The 21,704-nt window shown below is 34.8% G+C and overlaps 1 protein-coding gene across 5 annotated transcripts in view; it reads left to right on the top strand.

Moving 5' to 3' along the window:
* SYTL5 (synaptotagmin like 5) overlaps positions 1 to 21,704 on the top strand; it is a 301,635-nt gene that overhangs the window by 190,843 nt on the left and 89,088 nt on the right. For all 5 annotated transcript variants that reach the window (XM_056826259.1, XM_056826257.1, XM_001379061.4 and 2 more), the window contains one exon: positions 20,726 to 20,935. In XM_056826259.1, coding sequence (XP_056682237.1) covers positions 20,726 to 20,935 — 210 coding nt within the window. The remainder of the gene's footprint in view (positions 1 to 20,725; positions 20,936 to 21,704) is intronic.

Below are 21,704 nucleotides of genomic sequence, written 5' to 3'. Positions count from 1 at the left end.
GCTTCTCCTCCCATTTGGGATTTTCTTGACAATGAAACTACAGTGGTTTGCCATTTTCTTCTCCAGCTCATTTCATAGCTAGGGAAACCGAGGCAACAAGGTTTAAAATGACTTGCCCAGAGTCACACAACTAGTATCTGAGGCTGGATTTGAATTCAGTTCTTCCTGACTCCTGGTGGACATTCTATCCTGTGCCACCTGTGTCTCAATAATATCTATAACATCTACCTAACAAATCAAGACATCACTGTGCGATGTCATTGGTCCTCTTCAAAAATGTAGGACAAATGACAGCAAACTTTAATAAGATGAACTTGAAAAAGCTGCTATAAAAAGTATATTATAAAGGGAATTATTATAATTAGACATAAAACCATGTACCTTTCCATTCTAAGTGAACAAAAAATAAACATTAATTTGTAAAAATATTAGAGTAAACAATAAACACAAGGATTCTTTGCTTTATGAATTGCAGAATTCCTTTATACATTTAATATAATTTCATCGACAAAAGATCATATTATATGCAGCATTTTAGGAAAAATATTTGTAGTCTACTTTCTTTGTAAATAATCTTCAAAAATCTGCCTTCCCCTTTGAATTGGTTTGACTACTATGCAATCCCACCAAATTAGAGTTGAAAATGCTAACAGACTCATCTGTGATGCATTTAGCAGCTTAATGTAGGGTAAGAGATTTCTGTACATATATGTGTGTGTTTGTACATGCATATATGTGTATATGTTTATATATATATATATATTTAATTGAAGATTGAGTGTCCCTTTCTTTCCATTTGTGGGAGAATAAAAAACCCCAAAAATCTGAGTCAGAATTGCTGTGTTCCAACTCCCAATTAATTCCTTTGTTTAGAGTACTCTCAGTCTCTGGAAAGCTGCTGTTAGGCTTCATTGCACAAGGTACATACAGCTCTTCTCCCTGGCTCCTCTGGACCATCCCTAATTGAATCCTTTCAAAACCACTAATCATGCTGACCATAGATTGATGCTCACTGTTCTTGATACATTATTTCAAAAAGGATACTTTGAAAGAAAGCTTAAGGTTACTATGACCACTTTCTTTTTTCCCAGTATTGCAGAAATAAAAGGCAGGAGCAATTCCAAGATGAAAGTCTTAGATGGATCAATTTGCAGTGGACAAAATGGGCCCATTACTTTAATGGCTTAAATTATTAGAGTTAACATCCAGGAGGCTAGTCAAGAACAGTGAGCCTCTGCCTTTTCAAAGTATTTCGAATTTATGACAATAATTCTCTGTCCTCTAAGGCTGATAAATGAAGATTTATGTTTTAATTTTTTAAGTTTTGATAGTTTTTTAATTGTGAACATTTTTGCAGCATCTCCTGAATCCAATCTTTAGTGTTTTATTCAATATCTTCCACTATCTGACAGTTACCTACTTTTCCAATTTCATCTTCTGTCTTCTGCTCCAACAACTAGCTTAATCAATGCCTCCTTAAATGTAACTTGCTTTTGCCTATAGATGTGGTTTTATTTATGTCTTTGCATCTGGTGAATATTTCCTTCCTTTTGTCCTTGCTAGCATGCTCTCCACCTGTCTCGAGCCCATTCATTCTCCAATATCTAGCTCAAATTCCGTCTAGTCAATAATGCCTTTCAAGGACATTTCAGCAGGAAATAATTTCATCTGCCTTTTCCAAATAGCCATAGCAATCATTGCCAATATCAACAATTTTAGTCTTTCACAAAATTTTTACATGAAAAAATCCTTTCCTCTTTCCCTTCCCTGCATTAGAGAAGGTATTATTTGACAGATATATCTCTATATAAGACAATGTCTTGCCTGTTTTTGTTTATCAAGTCTTGCTCTGGAGGTAGACATTGATGCAAATCACTCTTCAAATTTCTGTTGCTGTCTATAATGTTCTCTTGGTTCTATTCATTTCACTCCTCATAATTTGATGCAGATCTTTCCATGCTTTTAAAAAATCAGCCTGCTTGTCCTTTCTTCCAGCAGAGGAGTATTCCATCACAATCATATGCCATAACTTGTTTAACCATGCCTCAATTTAGTCTTTTTTTTATTGTGATTTGATTATCCCTTTCACTAAAATATTGTTGAATTAGGATCCCCAAAATATGTATCTTTATTTATGTTACATTAATATACTAATATATTATGTTAAATTATAAAGCATATCAAAATAGAAATTAAAAAGGAAGAGATAGAGATGAATAATATTTTAAATAATTATTTCATGTAATAAGGGGAAAAACCTTTTTTCTTTCTAAAATAATAATAATCATGAAAAAAGCAATGTGATTGAATATGCTTCAATCTTGACTTAACAATATGAGGTGCAACAATTTGAATGTCTGTTTCTAAGTTTAATTTGGATACTTGATTGGTTTTGATGGATGTTGTGTTTGAAAAAGACGCCTCACAAAGATGTGTAGAGAATGGAAGAAGAAGGGGATCATTGGCTGCACTTACAAAAATGATACTCACTTTTCAATCTCATTCTCTCATTATGCAAAAATTTTATTGAATTTCAGTAAGCAAATTCACTTTCTCAGAATACTCAAAAGTTATATATATATATATATATATATACATATATATATATATATATATATAATGTGTGTGTGTGTAATTTTTTGTTTTTGTTTTTGTTTTTTTAAACCCTTACCTCCATCTTGGAGGTAATACTGTGTATTGGCTCCAAGGCAGAATAGTGGTAAGAGCTAGGCAATGGGGGTCAAGTGACTTGCCCAGGGTCACACAGCTATGAAGTGTCTGAGGTCAGAGTTGAACCTATGACCTCCCATCTCTAGGCCTGACTCTCAATTCACTGAGTTACCCAGCTGCCCCATATATATATATATATATATATATATATATATATATATATATATATATATATATATATATATATTTATATATATATATATATATATATATATATATATATATTTATATTTATATTTTAAATTCGATTCAGAACTTGTTACAATTTATTTTTTAAATGATTCTTAAAACAAGTTGGAAAAATTCTGTTTCTAAAGTTTGCTTTTTAAAAAGCATGTTCACACATGAGGGTTTTTCATATGTGACACACAACAAAAACCCAATTTGAAAATGTCTTTCTAATTATGGTGACTTCATATTATCATTTGATAATAATACTTCAATATCTTACTTAAGGTTTCTTATTATTATAGATAATGAATACAAATTAAAATTTCAAATAATCCCTGATAACTTTTTACTTTAGGGTGGATTTTGTATCCTATTTGATTGAATCATTTTTTTTTTGCCTTCATAATTGAATTGATGATGAGATCACACTAACTGAAGTAACAGTCAGCTCTGGGTCATGGAATGTACTAGGATTTTCCCTTACTCTAGTGGATTTTGTCAGGCAGACTATTAATCTCTGACACCTTCTAATTGCCCACATGGATGCTTAGAGGAGTCTCCTTTTAGGTAAGCATATTGGCTTGCGCTGTGGGATTGAGTCCCCTGATTAGCAGCAGAGCCCAAAAGACTAATGATTCATAATTCATAATGATTCCATAAAATGGAAAAGAATTAAGAGTTCACTAATTGGCTGCTGAATTGGAACTCTGGATATACAAAAGAGACTTCCAATCTTCTGTCCCTCTCTTTCTTTCTTTTAGGCTCAAAGTGGGACGAGTACTAAAAGCCATTCCTATGAGTCAGGAGGGGAAAGAGATAACCGTCCTATATCCCACTCAGCCTCCGGGTGTCCGTGAACACACAGCCACCCCTTCCTCTTTTGTCGTGTCTTTCCTGATCTTGGGCTACCATATATCCCATGGTTAATGTTTAGCAATAGTGTCCACTTTTGTGTTTTTGACACAACTAACGGTATTAGAAGTCATGAGGGTAGGCAAGCTGAAGTAGTCATCAGTGATGCCAGTTTTCCATCAGCAGAGTACTAACAACAAGAGAAATGTCAGCATTTAAAATATTGGACAAGTTGGAGACAATGCACCCAGTTAGTTGGTAGAGGAGAAGGTACATTGAGAATAAGCATGAATACAGAAAGATAGTCACCCAAAGTAGCACAGTTTCAAAGAGTGTGAGCACTTATAACACCAGGAATAATGCAAGCTACTGATTCAGAAAAGGACTTTCACACTGTAAGATATTACCATCTTACTTTAAGATTGAACCTTCTATTCCCACATGTATTGTACAGATTAGTGGGAAAATTACCCCAGGTTTTTTTTCAGGGGGTGGGGTGGAGTCTAGAATGCTTTTTAGTTTACCATCTTAGTAAATACTCTTGCTAAATGCTAATTCAATATATTGGCTGAGTGTTAAAAGCAATCGCATAATTCTTTTATTTTTATTATAAACTTTATTTTTTCCCAGTAACATGTCAATATAATTTCTTAATATTCACTTTCTATTTTTCAATCCATCTTCTCTTTCCTTCTCTCCCTTACACTCTCTTTAAGAAGGCAGGCAATATGATATAGTTGTATATATGTGATCATTTAATACATATTTCTAGGCTCATCATGTTGTGGAAGAAGACTCATATTGCTTATACTAGAGAAAAATTCATGGAGGAAATAAAGTAAAGAATGGTATGTTTGTTTGTATTCAGACTTTGTTCTATATATGGTGGCAGATATCCTTTTAATGTTATGAGTTCTTTAGAGTTGACCTGGATCCTTGTCTTGTAGATGATAGTTGTTATTAACAGTTGGTCATCATACATTATTGCCACTATGTACAAAATTCTGGTTCTGCTCACTTTGCTTTTATGTCACTAAATAGAAGTCTTTCCAAGATTTTTTGTGATCATCTTGTTTGTCATAGTTCCTTTTAGAACTTAAGAGGTAGCAGCCCCCAGAGACCTAAGAGACAAATATAAGTATAAATTGAGGAAGTAGCTAAAGAAAAGGCAACACACTATCATTTTAAAAATTGTCTTCAACTTTGTATTTCTTTGTAGGAAAATTCTATGTGTTCCCAGTCACCCGGACATACAATCTAGGTGTCACCCCAAATTCTTCTAGTCCAATAATTCTTAAATTGTCTCTCCTGGATCTATTTTCCAGGTCAGTTATTTTTTCAATGAGATATTTTGTTTTTTCTTCTATTTATTCATTCTTTTTATTTTCTTTCATTGTTTCTTGATGTCTCATGAAGTTATTAGCTTCTATTTGCCTAATTATAACTTTTTAAAAACTGAATTCTTCCCTGACCTTTTGATCTTCCTTTTTCCATTTGGTCCATTCTTCTTTTCATATCATTCTTTTCTTCATTTGACTTTTTTTGCCTCTTATTCCAGTATGCCAATTCTGACTTTTAAAACACTTTTTTCCCTGTGATCCATGTGCCTCTTTTTCTAGATGACCTCTTTTTCTTTTTAAGCTGTTGTTTTATTTTTCCCATTTTTCTTCAGTCTATCTTATTTTATTTTTTAATTCCTTTTTGAGTTCTTCCAGTATCTGTTTTTTCCCCAGTTTTTTATTTTTATTTTTGATATTTTGTTTGAGGTTCCTTGGATTCCATCATCTTTGCTGCTTTTTTTTCAAGAAACCTTCAATCATTAGCTTCTTTTTTTCTATTGTTTGCTCATTTTCTCTCTTTTTTTCCCCTATGGACTCTAAGCTAGTCCCTCTTTACAGGATTAGGTCATTTACTGCATTAGGTCATTTGAGCTGCTCTGGCCTGGAGTTAAATCTTCAATCTTCTCTCTCCTCTGATGGTATGCTGTATTAGGCCAGTTGAGCTAATCTGCCCCAGGACCAAATCTTTACCATAGCCAGCCTCAGCAACCTAAGTAAGGTGCCAAGCCAGATGGGTTCCTCCCTGCCAGCTGCTATCAGAGCCCGGGATCTCAAGTGGTGGGTCTGAGGTGCTCCTTTGTGGCTGTAGCCCCTGCAGGATCTCAAAGTCAACCCACATCTAGTTGCAAGTCTCAGTGTCCTAGGTGGGGGTGGAGTGTTTCGCTCAGCCCAGTCTTGTTTCTAGTCTTCCTTTATACTGTAGAAATCAACTCTCTGCCTACCTTCAAAACTGTATTCAGTAGGATCCTTTTGTGATTTTGTCTTGTTATTCGACTTGATTTCCTGTGTTTCTAAAGTGCTTTTTAAAGATTGGTATGGAAGGATAGTCAGAAAAGTTTAGGCTTTTGATGATCCTAAGCTACCATCATGACTCTGACCCTCTAAATATACGTCAAGTGCTTACTCTTATGGTTTTACTTTCACATCTTTCACATTTATCCCTTTCTCTACTCACACAGACACTACCCTCATTAAGGCTCTCATTACGTCTTGCCTAAACTATTGCAAAAGCCTTCTTTTCTTAAAAAAAATAAGGATGTTTTATTTGAACAATTACATGTAATAATAGTTTTCCATATACGTTTTCTGAAGTTACATGATCCAAATTGTCTCCCTCTCTTGCTTACCTTCCTCTTCTCAGAGATGGTAGGCAATATGATCTAGGTTATACGTGTATTATCATGCAAAACATATTTATGTAGTGTGTATTTTTGTAAGAGAATCATCATATAAAAGCAAAATCCCAAAATAGAAACCCAAATAAACTAAAGTAAAAAGTAGTTTATTTGATCTGCATTCTGATTCCAACAGTTTTATATTTCTGGAGTGGATAACATTCTTTGTCATGAGACATTCAGAATTTTCCTAAATCATTGTTTTGCTGAGAGTAGCTAAGTCTTTTACAGTTGACCATTCCACAATATTGCTATTACTATGTTTAATGTTTTCCTGGTTCTGCTTATTTCATTCTATATCAGTTAATGTAGGTCTTATAGCTCTTTCTGAAATCATCCAGTTTATCATTTCCTGCAGCATGATAGTATTCCATCACCATCATATACCACAATTTATTCAGTTATTCCCCAGTTGATGGGCATTCCTTTAATTTCCAATTATTTGCCACTACATAAAGGGCTTTTATAAATATTTTTGTACAAGTAGTTCCTTTCCTCTTTTTAAAAATCTCTTTGAAATGCAGACCTACTAGTGGTATTACAGGATCAAAGGGTATGTACTGTTTTATAGTACTTTGAGTATAATTCCAAATTGTCCTCCACAATAACCTTCTAATTGCCTCACTTGCCTAAAGTATCCATCAGCTACCAGAAATGATCACCCCAAAGTGAAAGCCTGACCATGTTACAAACATTCCTTCACTCTTCTTCCTGACTTCCAGTTGACTCTAGGATCAAATATTATTTTATCTTCATCACATTTTTCCCAAATGTATATTTTGTGTAAGTTTTATATTGTGCTTACTTATTAGTAGAGTAGTTTATAAATAAGCAAATATACACATATATGAGTATGTGCTATAAAATTTATTATAGATAGGAGTGCACAATCAACAATGTTTCAAGACCACTGGTTTAAGCATTTTGTTATCTAGAAAAGATTCATACATCTGCACACTTCTAGATTTCTCTTCTAGAATTTCTTGTTTAGATCATTTTTTCTTTAAAAAAAAAATCCATATCTTCTGTCTTAGACTAAAAACTGTATATTGGTTCCAAGGCAGAAGATCAGTAAGGGCTAGACAATGGAGGTTAAGTGACTTGCCCAGGGTCACACAGCAAAAATGTCTAAGGTCACATTTGAACCCAGGATCTCCAGGCTCTGGGCCTGGTTCTTAATCCCCTGAGCCATCTAACTGCCTCCACTAGACCATTTTCAACAAAATATTACATGAGACCAGATTCTTTACATTTCCCTATGCAGAAAACTATTCATTTATCCCTGTCCTTTGTTGCCTACCTCTAAGTAAATTCCTGACAAAACTTTTTTCTTCTTTTTTGTAGTTTGCATGTTTTTTTAAACAATCGTTTCCCTTAGTTTGAAAAGAAATAGCCTTTGAAGAAATTCTTAAAGAGGTTTCTTGAAGTGTATGGACAGTGACATGATATTTTCTACGGTAATGACTTCTATGGAAGACTTAAAATAAGAGATTAACAAGTAGATGTCTTGCTCAAAGAGTCAGGACTAGGAGAAGCATTTTCATTTTTAAACATTCGACTAAGATCAGGCTGCATGGTGTACATTGCTAGAAAATACTACTGCCAGTCAGAAATGAGGTTTCTTTGCTTTCCTCCCAGCTATTGGGGCCATTTTAGAGCTTAAGAGTGAAAGTTACAAACAGTAATAGGTTCTTCAAAGTGGTGGTGATCACAACAAATCCAGAAATAGTATTAAAACAAAATGAAAACTCTCTGCCAACCACCAATCCCTCTCCCTATCATGTGCAAGTAGAAAATCAGCAAAAACAGCCTTATCTTTGGATATGAATGATGGATAAAGATAGTCCCTGCTATTTATCTTGGGCTTCTGATATTCTTTAATTCACACAAATAATTTCAAATTTTTTTTAAGTCCCCTTTCTGTGGGTTCTATAATACATTCATCATTTACCACAATCCCTCTGATCCTGCTATATTATGATATAGAAAGTGTGTTGATTTTATTTGGGATTCCCTTATTTAGAATCCACCAGTTGTAGTGCAGACAGTAATGAAACCTTAATTTCATCTCAGCATGAGAAGAAATGAGAATGAGCCAGTATCACTTTATCCTCTTTACTCATTATCTTCCTGGGTTATTCTATGACAATTCTAGATTAAACTGTGATTGTTTAAACCTCTGAGACCATTCATCTGTACTTTCCTTCTCTAAACATTTAATTCCCCCGTTCTCAATTTCATAATGTAAAGAGGGTTTCAGTGTGATTAAGTCAGAAAAGATTCTCAAGGGGATGGTAATGTTTGAGCAATCTGATGAAGAAAGTAGTTCCTGGTGTGAAAATGGTGGTGCAGAAAGAGAAAAAGCCAAAAATTTCTAAAGGAAAATTTACAGCTATATCTTGGTGTAGTATATAACCAGAATATAGAATGTAAGTACCTTGAGGGTAAGAACTGCTTTTAGTCTTTGTATCCTTGACACTTAGAGAGTGCTTGGCACACAGTCATTTAATAAAGGTTTCTTATGTCAAGTTGAATTAAATCAAATCTAGAAATGTATTCTACTCTAGCGTCTTCTATTTAGGATAATAAACTGACTTCTGTTTTCTCTGAGACTTTAGTTCTGTATATCCTATAATTTCTTGGTAACGACTCTGATATAGAAATGAGGAAAACTTACAGCAAAAAGAATACAATGATGTATATTTTTAAATGTTCATTAAAATTAAGGATTTTATCTTGGTAGAGTAAATAATATTATGAGGTATTCTTTACATTTATCTAATATCAGCATTGTAGACTTTTTGAACAACGTTTAGCTCTTATGTTCTTTTCCTAAAGTTTCCAACTCCCTGGTCTCTACTTTCCAGGCTGGCTAAGAAATGCCAGAGGACAGCAGATAAAATAACATGGCTCTGTTCTTGCCAGGGATAGCTTGCTGTAATATTATTCTGACAATCTCAGACTCCAATTATGAGACCCATTCCACAAAGTCTCACTGACAAAGTCAACTTTGCTTCCTTTCCTGAGGTTATACAATTAAATCTATCCATCAATATGTTAAGTAAATATTTATTAAGTGCCTCCGATGTAGCAGACACTCTGCTAGATGACAGGAATACAAAAGCAAAATTTGGCTTTTGCCCCAGCTGCTTTCTTCTGGTTTTGCTTCCAATATCATCATGATGCTTCTGCATCAAGTATCCTCTGGTGGCATGTGCATGTGCGCGTGTGCACACACACACACACACACACACACATACACACACAGCTTTTCAGCTTTTGTCTATCATCTTGCCCCCATTAGTCTGTAAACTTCATGTGAGCAGAGGTATTTTTTTGTAAGACACTTTGCTATATAAATCTAATTCTTCTCATATGTAGGAAAGTATAAAAAGTATAGAAAATTAGATGAGAGTCCAATTAGGAATTACTTTAAATGCCAAATAGAAGAGCTTAATCTGCTCCCTGAAGCAGAAGGGGCCATCGGAGTGGATTTAGTACATCAGACCTGTGCTTCAGGAAAACCTATCTGGAGTTGTATGGAGGATAAATTGAAGAGAGGAGAGATTTCAGTGAGAGAGTCCAATTACAATGCTATTTCAATAATACAGAGGTAATAAGGGTCTAACCTAAGGTGGTTCCATATGAATAAAGAGCATCCAGAATAGAGGCAATGACTTTAACTAATGGTTTTCTTTTCAAATATTGTTTTTCCTGAATTATTACTCATTATTATTTCTATTCTGTCTCTGTTTCTACTTTGAAGGGCTAGACTTGTTAGATCTATGTGGGCAATTTTCTCCTCTCCCCCCTCCCTTGAAATATAAAGTCCTTTTAATTAGATTTAAGACAAATATGTTTTTTTAAGTTTTATTGATATTTTCTGTTTCTTATATATAGCATGGTTACCCCAGATGTCCCTTCCCCATCCCTCCTGGAGAGCTATGCCATATGACAAATAGCAATTTTTTTAGGGAAAGAAAAGAATAATTGGCACAACTGATCAACATTGAAAAAACTAAAAACATGTGCAATATGTAATGCTTGTCAACTTCCTACCTTCACAAAACTGTAGATTGTCTCATATCTCTTCATTTAAGTCATGCTTCATCTTTATAACTTTGTTGTATTTACTTTTGATTTTCTTGTGTGTCTTGGTATATTGCTTTCTTGGATCTGTTTACTTCTTTTCTACAGTGGTTCATACAATAATCATCAAAATAATTTGTTGTTGTTCAGTCATTTCAGTCATGTCTGACTCTTCCTGACCCAATTTGGGGTTTTCCTAGCAAAGATACTGGAGAAGTTTGCCCTCTCCTTTTCCATCTCATTTTATAGGTGAGGAAACTGGGGCAAACAGTTACTTAGAGTTGCACATATAGTGTCTGAGGCCAGATTTGAACTTAGAAAGATCAATCTTCTTGCCTCCAGTTCTGATGCTCTGCCTATCCATGGTCTTTCCATGTTTCTTTGTATTCATCATATACATCATCTTTATAGAACAGTAGTATTCTATTTACATTCATGTATTACAATTTGTTTAGCCATTCTCTGATGGATGGGTATATACTTGATTTCTAATTCTTAGCTTTCACAAAAAAATTGCTGAAAAAAAAAATGGTGTGGTGTACATGGAGACTATTTCTTGTCAATAGCTTCCTTGGGGTATAAGCCCAATAATCATCTTTGGTTTGAAGGCTTTAGACGTTTTAGTCACTTGCCTAATTCCAAATTGCTTTCCTAAAAGATTGTACTATTTCACAGTTCTACCAATAATGTATTTTCATTTAATTCTTTTAAAACTGGCTTTTCCTTATGAACCATTCTGGAGCCTCCATGTTTCCATGAGAGGATCCATAGAATTCTCTTTTTCGTTAGATCATTTTCTTTCACATTATAAAACTTCTTCAAAGGGTTATGACATTTAAAATTTAAAATTTTGCTTATCTTCTATTTTTGACATTTAAGGAAAGTCACTATTGCTTCTTCTGTTTTAAAACTAAGCTAAAACCTATCCTTTCTAAAGCTCTTGGATGTTTTTGTCTTTCAGTCTTTTCTTTATAGTCTCAGTAAGTTTTCTGGTTTTTCTTCTTACTCTTCGACATTTCTACACTTCAGGACTTCACAAAAACATCCTCATAATCCTCAGACTATAGATCCAGCGGGTTCCTTGCCTAGAAGTAAATTCTGTGTGAAGACTGATGACCCCAAGGAGTCTCCAGCTCTTTTCTCCTCCTACTAGCTCTGCAGCAACATTTATCTGCACCCTTTACCCTCAACCCACCACCCAATTGCAAGCCCCTTTCTTTTGAATACTATTTCCAATGTCTTATGGAGTATAGGAAAGTTCAGACTGAATAAGTGCCATAAAAAATCAAGCAGGGACCCCTGTAGCTGGAACTAGAAACCCAAGTTTAGGGATCTTCTGTTTGCTCTAACTTTGTCCCACTTGCGGATTGGGGTGGGGATGGCAAGGGCTGATTTAAGTATTTTATTTCTCTAAAGTTATTTCGTAAAGCTATTTTCCTCTTTTTTCCTTGAGAATTAAGATTTAATTAAGTTTGTTGAGGTTTTTTCTTAGACCAAAGAAGTATATAAAATAATTACTTTACCATTTGGGTCATTATGTGTCTTGTTTTTTCAAATTATACTCTTAAAAGATTTTGCTATCCAGCACAATTTCCCATAGCTTTCCCTGCATGCAGTGGCATAACTAATGATTCTGAATAGTAGTAGATCAAAGAACTATAGTTCAAGTGTATCTATATTATTTTACATTTTAATTAAAATGCTTTCATGCCTGCAACCTGATTTATTCTAGGCCCCAATTCCTTTTATCCCCTGGGACTGCAGACCCAGAGTAATTTGTATGGCTGAATTAGATTTTTGTCAAGAATCCATGAAAATGGTTTAATATAAAAGCCTGGCAAAAGTGCTTTTAATTTCTCAGAACAGATCCAGCACCTCTACCTGAGAAGGCAGAAGCCAGATCTGAAAAACTGAACATCTGCTTCCCTTTATATTCATTTCTGGGACCTGAAAGTGGGATTCTTTTCAGGAAGAGCTAACCTCTGGAATTCTCCTCTTACCTATTTCTTATCTTCATTTTTCAGGATATGAGCAATGGGATTTCAGACTGTGATCCTCACTTCTTTTTCATTATTATTCCTCTATTACAGGTTGTTATAAATAGTTGAACAAATGATACCTTATTATTCTTATGATTTGAGACACTTAAACATGGGCTGTGACCTAAAAGGTAGTGTAATAATGTTGTTAGCAATGAACTCATTTCATTATTTTAAACTCTAGAGCATATATAAACTTCCAGAGTAGATTTTGCATGTTCTTTCTTGGACAATCCTGTGAGAATTACATCTTCCTTTTAATAGAGAAATGCAGACAAGATTTTGGTCTCTGTGAGTCTATATAATTACGTTGGCTACAATGTATACAATAAATACAAGTGGCTAGAAACACTTGCTCTATTCTTTCTTTTTTCCTGGAGTTTCCAGCTTCTCCTCTCTCTAACTTGTCTTTCACAACATTCCCAGACAAATCTTGCCTTTACTCAAAATTAACCTTGTCAATCCTTCATCCTTAAAGCTTTTCAGTGGGCAGCGAATAACACACTGAAAATCCTTAGCCTCCTGTTCAAAATCCTCAACAAATTGGACCCCTCTACCTTTCTAGCCTCCTCTTAGCCAAACTTGCCATTTCCTGGATGGCTCTCATGTCATTTTGTCTTAATGCCCTTACTCAACCCTGAAATTTTCCCCCATTTCTACTTGTCTAAACCCTCTACATTCTTCAAGAGCCAGATCAGATATAATCTGTTTCCTTAAACCTTCCCCCCCCCAGTCAGAAATGATACTTAAGACAAATCATACTATTTTATTTTTTTCTCTTACATAAATGTCATATTTCATTTTGTATTATTGTTTTTAGTTTTATTTTTATTATCATGCAACACACATATTGGTTATTGTTGTAGGGGACATTCATATAAAACCAAAAGCCAAAATAAAATAATAAATATATTGATGTGAAAAAGAGTATGCTTTAATCCATATCCATATGACTCGAATAGTTTTTTCTCTGCATGCAAATGGAATTCCCTATTATAAGTCTCTCAGGATTTTCCCAGATCACTGTATTGCTGAGAGTAGCCAAATTCTCGTAGTTGATCATCATACAATATTGCTGCTTCATTTCCTGCAGATCTTCCCAGTTTTTTCTGAAATCATTCTGCTTATCATTTTTATAGCACAATAGTATTCCATCCACAACATATACCCCAATTTGTTCAGCCATTCTCTAATTGATAGACATTCCCACAATTTCCAATTCTTTGCCACTCGTTTTATATTACTGTTAAACCCTGCCTCACACACATTAAGTGAACCACTATTATAGGGGACAGGGCCACAGAAAGTAGATTAGAGTTGACTAGAGCAAAACCAGGCTTGTTGGAAGCAGAGAAAAGGAAGGAGGTTGGGGACAGAAGAGCAGTAGTGAATTAAATGGACTGAAGACCAGAACCAGCAGTTGTGAAAAATGTTTAGACTCTAGAGCTGAGTGAAAGGAGACAGAGACAGCTAGGGCAGGTGGTTTAAACCACTTAATTGAGGTTTGGGCAATCAGTAGTCAATAAAAACTTATTCAGTACCTACTGGGTGCCCTCAAGGAGCTCGCAATCTAATGGACTTGACTTGGTGACTTACTGAACTTGTGGGATGTGAAGAAGAGTCAGAGCTGCCATGACCCCAGATGAGTCTAAAGACACCATAGCTATGCTTTCAAGACATAGCAAGATGTGCCTATTTCCCTACCCTATCGCGATGAAATCATCTTGCTTAGTACTGCATCAACTATGGAGAAGTAGGCATATCGTTTGTGTATTTGCCACAGCACCATATATTTAATAGATTAGATAGGTATAGTATTAGCTTAAGTGGTGAAGTGGATAGAGTGTCAGGTATGAAGTCAGGAAGACTCATCTTCATGAGTTCAAATCAGATCTCAGATACTTACTAGTTGTGTGAGCCTGGACAGATCACTTAACCTTGCTTGCCTCAGTTTCCTCATCTGTAAAATGAGCTGCAGAAGGAAACAACAAACCACTCCAGTATCTTTGCTAAGAAAACCCCAAATGGGGTCATGAAGAGTCAGAGATGATTGAAAACCAACAAGGCATGGTGTCTCATTTATAGTGTCTCTCTCCTGATAACTAAAAGGTTCCATGAAAGGAAGTTTCTTCACAAATGTTTTTCACAAATATCAATAATATGGACATAGGTCTTGATCAATGACACATGTAAAACCCAGTGGAATTGCTTGTTAGCTACTGGAGGGGGGTGGAGGGAGGGGAGGGAAGGAACATGAATCTTGTAACCATGGAAAAATATTCTAAAATTAATTAAGTAAAACTTTCCAAATTAAAAAAAGATCTTTGTCACAATTAACCTTTTATAAAAATGTTCTGCCTTTCCCCCTAGATATAGAGTGTATTCCATGTGCTTCTAGTCAGAAGAAATATATATTATCAGTCTCAATCCTGTCACTATGTAGCTGTATGACATTGGGCAAGTTACTGGGCTTGAGGTCTCTCAAATTTATAACCAGAATATTGTATTCCACACACTCTGCTTACCTTACAAGCTTACTGGAGGGATTGAGAGAGGTCATGGATATGAAAGTGTTTTGACAAACTGGTTATGTTATATAAGATAAGGGATCAATATTAACATAACAATGAGCATAGGGTTATATTAATTCTGGTTGGGGAGGGAGGAAGAAAAGGAAAGAAGGAAGGAAGGAAGGAAGGAAGGAAGGAAGGAAGGAAGGAAGGAAGGAAGGAAGGAAGGAAGGAAGGAAGGAAGGAAGGGAGGGAGGGAGGGAGGGAGGAAGGGAGGGAGGGAGGGAGGGAAAAAAAACAGTTGCTGGATTTTGAACTATTTTCATTCTAGTTGTGAAAAAAGGCAAAGAAGGGGAAGCTAGGTGGCTCAGTGACTAGAGACCCAGGCCTGGAGACAGGAGGTTCTGGGTTCAAATGTGACCTCAGACATTTCCTAGCTGTGTGACACTGGGCTAGTCACTTAACTCCCATTACCTAGTCCTTATCACTCTTCTGCCTTAGAACTAATACATAGTATTCATTCGAAGATGAAAGGTAAGGTTTTTTTTTTAAAGGAAAAGACAAAAAGCAAATATTTGCATAGAAATACTAAAAAATATAGATACAAATGGAGTATAAAAGGGAATTGTGGATTTGAAAGGGAATGAAGAAAGGAAGGTTTTCTGGAGTCAATGTCTTGATTAGATTCTTTAAATAAGTGATGGAGGTATATTGGCAGGGAGACAGGGAAGAATGGCAGATATGTAGATGCACACTGAAGTTGAGTCATTTTGGTGCAAGGAATATAAACTGATTAGCTTCCCTCCCTAACAATAATGGATCTGGAAAGGTCAAACAGAACAGTTAAGAAGCAGCCTGAATCCAAGCCAAAGGAGTTAAGATCTGTCAGATTATCTTTAGGTCATTTTAAACCTCTTACTTCTGTAGTCATATCCCATGTCAGACCACCATAGTAAAGAACCACTGTTAAACAGTTTGGGTTTACACCACTTGCTGTCACCTGGGTAGAAAAAGATCAGTAGAACTCATGAAGGAAACTTTTTTTATTTGTCCCTAGTCTTGGAAGGTAATTGAGTTAGAAGCCAGTGCCCCCTAAATGTTATATTCTGAAGAAATTAAACACATATAAACTAATACTGGTGATACTAATTTATTTTATATTTTAAATTATAAAATCTTTATAAATTATAATAGATGAAATATATCATGAATTATAATTATGTTATAAAGTATAATAGATAACATATTATAAATTATTCTTATATTAATGTCCTAAATAATATATAAATTATAATATAGAAAATATGTTATGAATTATAATTACAGTATAAAATGTGTAATAAATTACATTATTTATATTATAGATTATGTATAAATTATAATATATAAATATGTTATGCATCCTAATTATATTCTAAATTATATGTAAAATATATCATAAATTACTTTTATGTTATAGTATTTATATTATAAATTATATTATTACATATAAATAATTTACATTATTTGTGTAGCAAGAGAGATTTCACATATATAGTGAGACTTGCCTATGGTAAAGGCTTGTCTCTGTGTGTGATTCAGAGGGAAGCAAAATGGAAAACTTCTCCTCCCACCTTTCTTCAAGGAGACTTTAAGAAATTCATGCTAAGACTGGAAACAGGAGATTAGGATTTAAGTCTACTCTAATTCTTCTCAGAGAAAGGAGCATCAGGTTGGAAATAAAACTACTCCCTTAAATATTTTTTCATCTAGAGCATATGATTGATTGGACTACATCTAACTTTTGAGTGCTGTCATTTTGGGGGGAAAGAGAGACCTCAAGCTTTATATCCAAGTTGTGATCCCTTTTCCACCCAAGTTCTACAATGAACAGTTCCACAATGAACACATGTAGCATATAGCTAAATCATTTATCCAAATGATAGTAAAACAGAAATCAGTGAATATAGTCATGGAAGCATATATATTAGATAATACAGAGTGAAGGAACTCTCTAGTTGGGAGTTCAACCTTCAACTAAGGTGGAGAAACTCCCTGAAGTCATTACTATCACCATTGATGAAGACTATCAGTTTCTGTTATATCTTCCCAGTCTTTTCCTTCTTGGAATTGTAGTGTAGTTGGCCCCGTCCAGTTTCTTGCTCGAAGCTTCGCTTGAAAAAGACTTAAAGTTTAACATGTCTCCGTGGGGACTGACCCTAAGGAGTCCAGAAGGGCTGACTGAGAACTGAAGCTGTTGTGTCTGGACAGCTGCTCCTCACTCCTCATGTGGGGCAGAGCATTAATTTCAGCCAATAAGTATAAAGTCCCATATCAATGAGCTTTGGGACAGGAGTTACATATATAACATAATGCCAACGATACTGGCTTTTATTTAATACTTTACAACTATGAAGTACTTTAAGTTGTTTTATTTGAGGAGCATGTCTCTAACAAAATTCCAGAGTGCTGTAAGGACCAGATTGAAATGTAATTGGGAAATGTTTAACAAAATAAATAAAAATATAATATAACATTTGTTATTGTTATTCAGTCATTTCAATCATATTTAACTCATGATCCTATTTGGAGGGTTTTGTTTTTGTTTTTGTTTTTGTCTTTTGCTAAGATACTACAGTGGTTTCCTATTACTTTCTCCAATGCTTTTTACAGATGGAGAAATGGAGCCATATAGGGTTAAGTGATTTGCCCAGGGTCTGAGGTCAGATTTTAACTCAGGAAGCTGAATCTTACTGACTCCACACCCAGCACTCTATCCACTCTGCCACCTAAGTGCCCCTTATAATACAGCATACATGATGCTTATTCATGGCTTTATAAGTCAATATGGGACTGGAATGGGACTATTTGAGTCTGATACTATTGGTGTAGCAGACAGTACTGGAATTTGTCAGGGAGACATGATTTCAAGTCTTCCCTCTTTTTCTCCTAACTATGTCTCTGGGTAAGTCACTGATCCTCAGTTTATTTTTTTTTTTTTGGTTTGTTTGTTTGTTTATTTGTTTTCACCAGAGAAATTGTAGTAGAGAGGAAAGAATGCTGGATTTAGAATCATGATCTCTGAGTGTAAATCCTGGCTGTGTCACCTGTGTGACTTCAGTCAAGTCCCTTAAGCTCTTTGATTATCAGTTTTCTCATTTGCTAAATGATTGAACTAGATGGAGGCTCTTGACAACAATCTTTTTTAATTTAAATTAACGTATTTAGTCAATTTAGAACATTATTTCTTGGTTACAAGAATCATATTATTTCCCTCCCTTCCTTCCTCCCATCCTTCCCATAGCCAACACACAATTTTACTGGGTATTACATGTGTCCTTGATCAAAACCTATTTCCATGTTGTTGGTGTTTGCAATAGGATGTTCATTTAGAGTCTATATCCTCAGCCATATCCCCTCAACCCATGTAATCAAGTAGTTGTTTTTCTTCTGTGTTTCTACTCCCACAGTTTTTTCCTTTGAATGTGGATAGTGTTTTTTCTCATATATTCCCTTCAAGTTGTTTGGATCACTGCATAGCCACTAATGGAGAAGTTGATTACATTCGATTGTACCACAGTGTATCAATCTCTGTGTACATTGTTCTCCTGGTTATGGTTCTCCTTTCTCTCTGCATCAATTCCTTGAGGTTGTTCCAGTTCCCATGGAATTCCTCTACTTTATTATTCCTTTGAGAACAATAGTATTCCATCACCAACATATACCACAATTTGTTCAGCCATTCCCCAATTGAAGGGCATCCCCTCATTTTCCAATTTTTTTGCAACTACAAAGAGCAAGGCTACGGATATTCTTGTACATGTCTTTTTCCTTATTATTTCTTTGGGATACAAACCCAGTAGTGCTATGGCTGGATCAAAGGGCAGACAGTCTTTTAGTGCCTTTTGGCATAGTTCCAAATTGCCCTCCAAAATGTTGGATTAATTCACAACTCCACCATCAATGTATTAATATCCTGACTTTGCCACATCCCCTCCAGCATTCGTTACTTTCCTTTGCTGTCATGTTAGCCAATCTGCTAGGTGTGAGGTGATACCTCAGAGTTGTTTTGATTTGCATCTCTCTGTTTATAAGAGATTTAGAACACTTTTTCATGTGCTTATAAATAGTTTTGATTTCTTTAACTGAAAACTGCCTATTCATGCCCCTTGCCCATTTATCAATGGGAGAATGGCTTAATTTTTTGTACAATTGGTTTAGCTTTTTATAAATTTGAGTAATTAGACCTTTGTCAGAGGTTTTGTAATGAAGATTGTTTCCCAATTTGTTGCTTCCCTTCTAATTTTGGATGTATTCGTTTTGTTTGTACAAAAACATTTTAATTTGATGTAATCAAAATTATTGATTTTACATTTTGTGATTTTTTTCTAGCTCTTGCTTGGTTTTAAAGTCTTTCCTTTCCCAAAGATCTGACAAGTATACTATTCTGTGTTCACCTAATTTGCTTATAGTTTCCTTCTTTATATTCATGTCATTCACCCATTCTGAGTTTATCTTGGTGTAGGGTGTGAGATATTGATCCAAACCTAATCTCTCCCATACTGTTTTCCAATTTTCACAGCAGTTTATATCAAATAGTGAATTTTGGTCTCCAAAGCTGGGATCTTTGGGCTTATCATAAACTTTCTTGCTGAGGTCACTTACCCCAAGTCTATTCCACTGATCCTCCTTTTTGTCTCTTAGCCAGTACCAAATTGTTTTGATGACTACTGCTTAATAGTATAGTTTGAGATATGGGACTGCAAGTCCTCCTTCCTTCAGATTTTTTTTTCATTATTTCCCTGGATATCCTTAATCTTTTGTTCTTCCAAATGAACTTTGTTATGTTTTTTTTTTCTAATTCAGTAAAAAAGTTTTTTGGTAGTTCAATGAGTATGGCACTAAATAAGTAAATTAATTTGGGGAGGATTGTCATTTTTATTATGTTAGCTCATCCTACCCATGAGCAATCAATTTTTTCCAATTGTTTTGATCTAGTTTTAATTGTGTGGAGAGTGTTTTATAGTTGTGTTCATATAGTTCCTGTGTTTATCTTGGCAGTTGACAACAATCTTAAAGGGATACAGATTTTATTTCCTCAGTTTTATAGATGAGGAAGCTGAGGCTCAGAAAGGCTGAGTGAATTACCAGGATCTCATGGCCATTAAATCATAGAACTAGAATATGAAGCAAATAATGTCTTCTGATTCAAAGACCAGAATTATTTTCACAGTACAATAAGAGGGCCTGAATATGCTCCTAATAACCAGGATACAAATAGAGTTCCTATATTAATAGTTGGTATTAGAATCAATTTGGGCAAATGGATTTTAAGTTATTTGTGCTAAACCTATTAGTATTGAACCTATCCTTTTCCTTGATATTTTTAAAGTAATGAATAAAGCTTTTTTAAAAAATTTAATTAAAAATTATTTTTATTGCTATGTAAAACACACTTTGATATTGGTCATTATTATTAGAGCACACTCATATATAACCAAAACCCCCAAATAAAGCCATAATGTGAAGGATAACACCAACAGTCTTTTCTATGGAAAAAAATGTTATTTTTTTTTTTAAGAAAGCCAATTCTGATGAACAATTCTTCTTTCTTCTTCTAGGAAGCTGAAAAATGAGCTTTTAGAAGCAAAACGGAAAGGTGGGAAGAGACAGCAAGATGGTAGCAGGATTTGTGTTCGGTGTCAAAAAAATCTGGGCTTGATTTTTGACCGGGGGAACCTCTGCCAAGTATGCACACTTCGAGTTTGCAATGATTGTCGGATTGTGGGCATTGATGGAAACTGGAAATGCACGGTCTGTGCCAAGATTGCGTAAGTCCTATGCCCTTGCCCAGAAGCCAAAAGGTTTTAATGCTTTAAGTTATGGAAGGAAAGAAGATAATTGAAAGAATGGTTTCAAAATGAGGATTAAGAATGGAAGAAAAAACTTTTCCTCCTCAGATTTAGGAATAGTCTGGTGTAGCCATGTTTCATTTATGTACATGTGCACTTGAACACACAAAAGAGCTTTGGAGTTACTGTCATGGGGACAGCAGGGCTAGCAGTCCTATAGAAATAGATAAGCTTCTTCAACTGAATACTGTCTCTGACTTCATGACCTCAACTATCTGTTCCTTCCCTTAGTTCTGTCTTTACACCTTGTGATTTTTGAAGTGAGTCAGAAAATTGAAGGAAAATACCGCTCCCTAGATAATATTTAGACACTTTGGGGTGACTGGAATGAGTAGTTTGATTACTTTGCCCTGTTTCTGTTAGCACACTGAAAGTCACTTTGTATTTCCTCAAAACTGCTGTATTTTTATATTATATTACTTTATGTTGTTATGTTATGTTATTTTTATCTCATTAGCAATCATTAATTTTCTCTCCATCACATTACTTCTACTCCACTGTAGAAGACAAAAAGAAAAAAAGAAATCCTCATAATAAATATACATAGTCAACAAAACAAATGTCTATATTGTCCATTTCTCAAAACGTATGTTACTTTCTTCATTTTAAGTCCTTTACTTCTCTGGCAAGAAGTAAATATCATGTGCCATCTTCAGTGCTCTAGAATCATAGTTGGTCATTGTCCTGA

Source organism: Monodelphis domestica, chromosome 4, assembly GCF_027887165.1.
Source record: "Monodelphis domestica isolate mMonDom1 chromosome 4, mMonDom1.pri, whole genome shotgun sequence".
In the NCBI taxonomy this organism is placed as follows: Eukaryota; Metazoa; Chordata; class Mammalia; order Didelphimorphia; family Didelphidae; genus Monodelphis; species Monodelphis domestica.
Note: the sequence above shows the minus strand (reverse complement) of the source record. Positions and strands in the feature narration are given on the sequence as shown.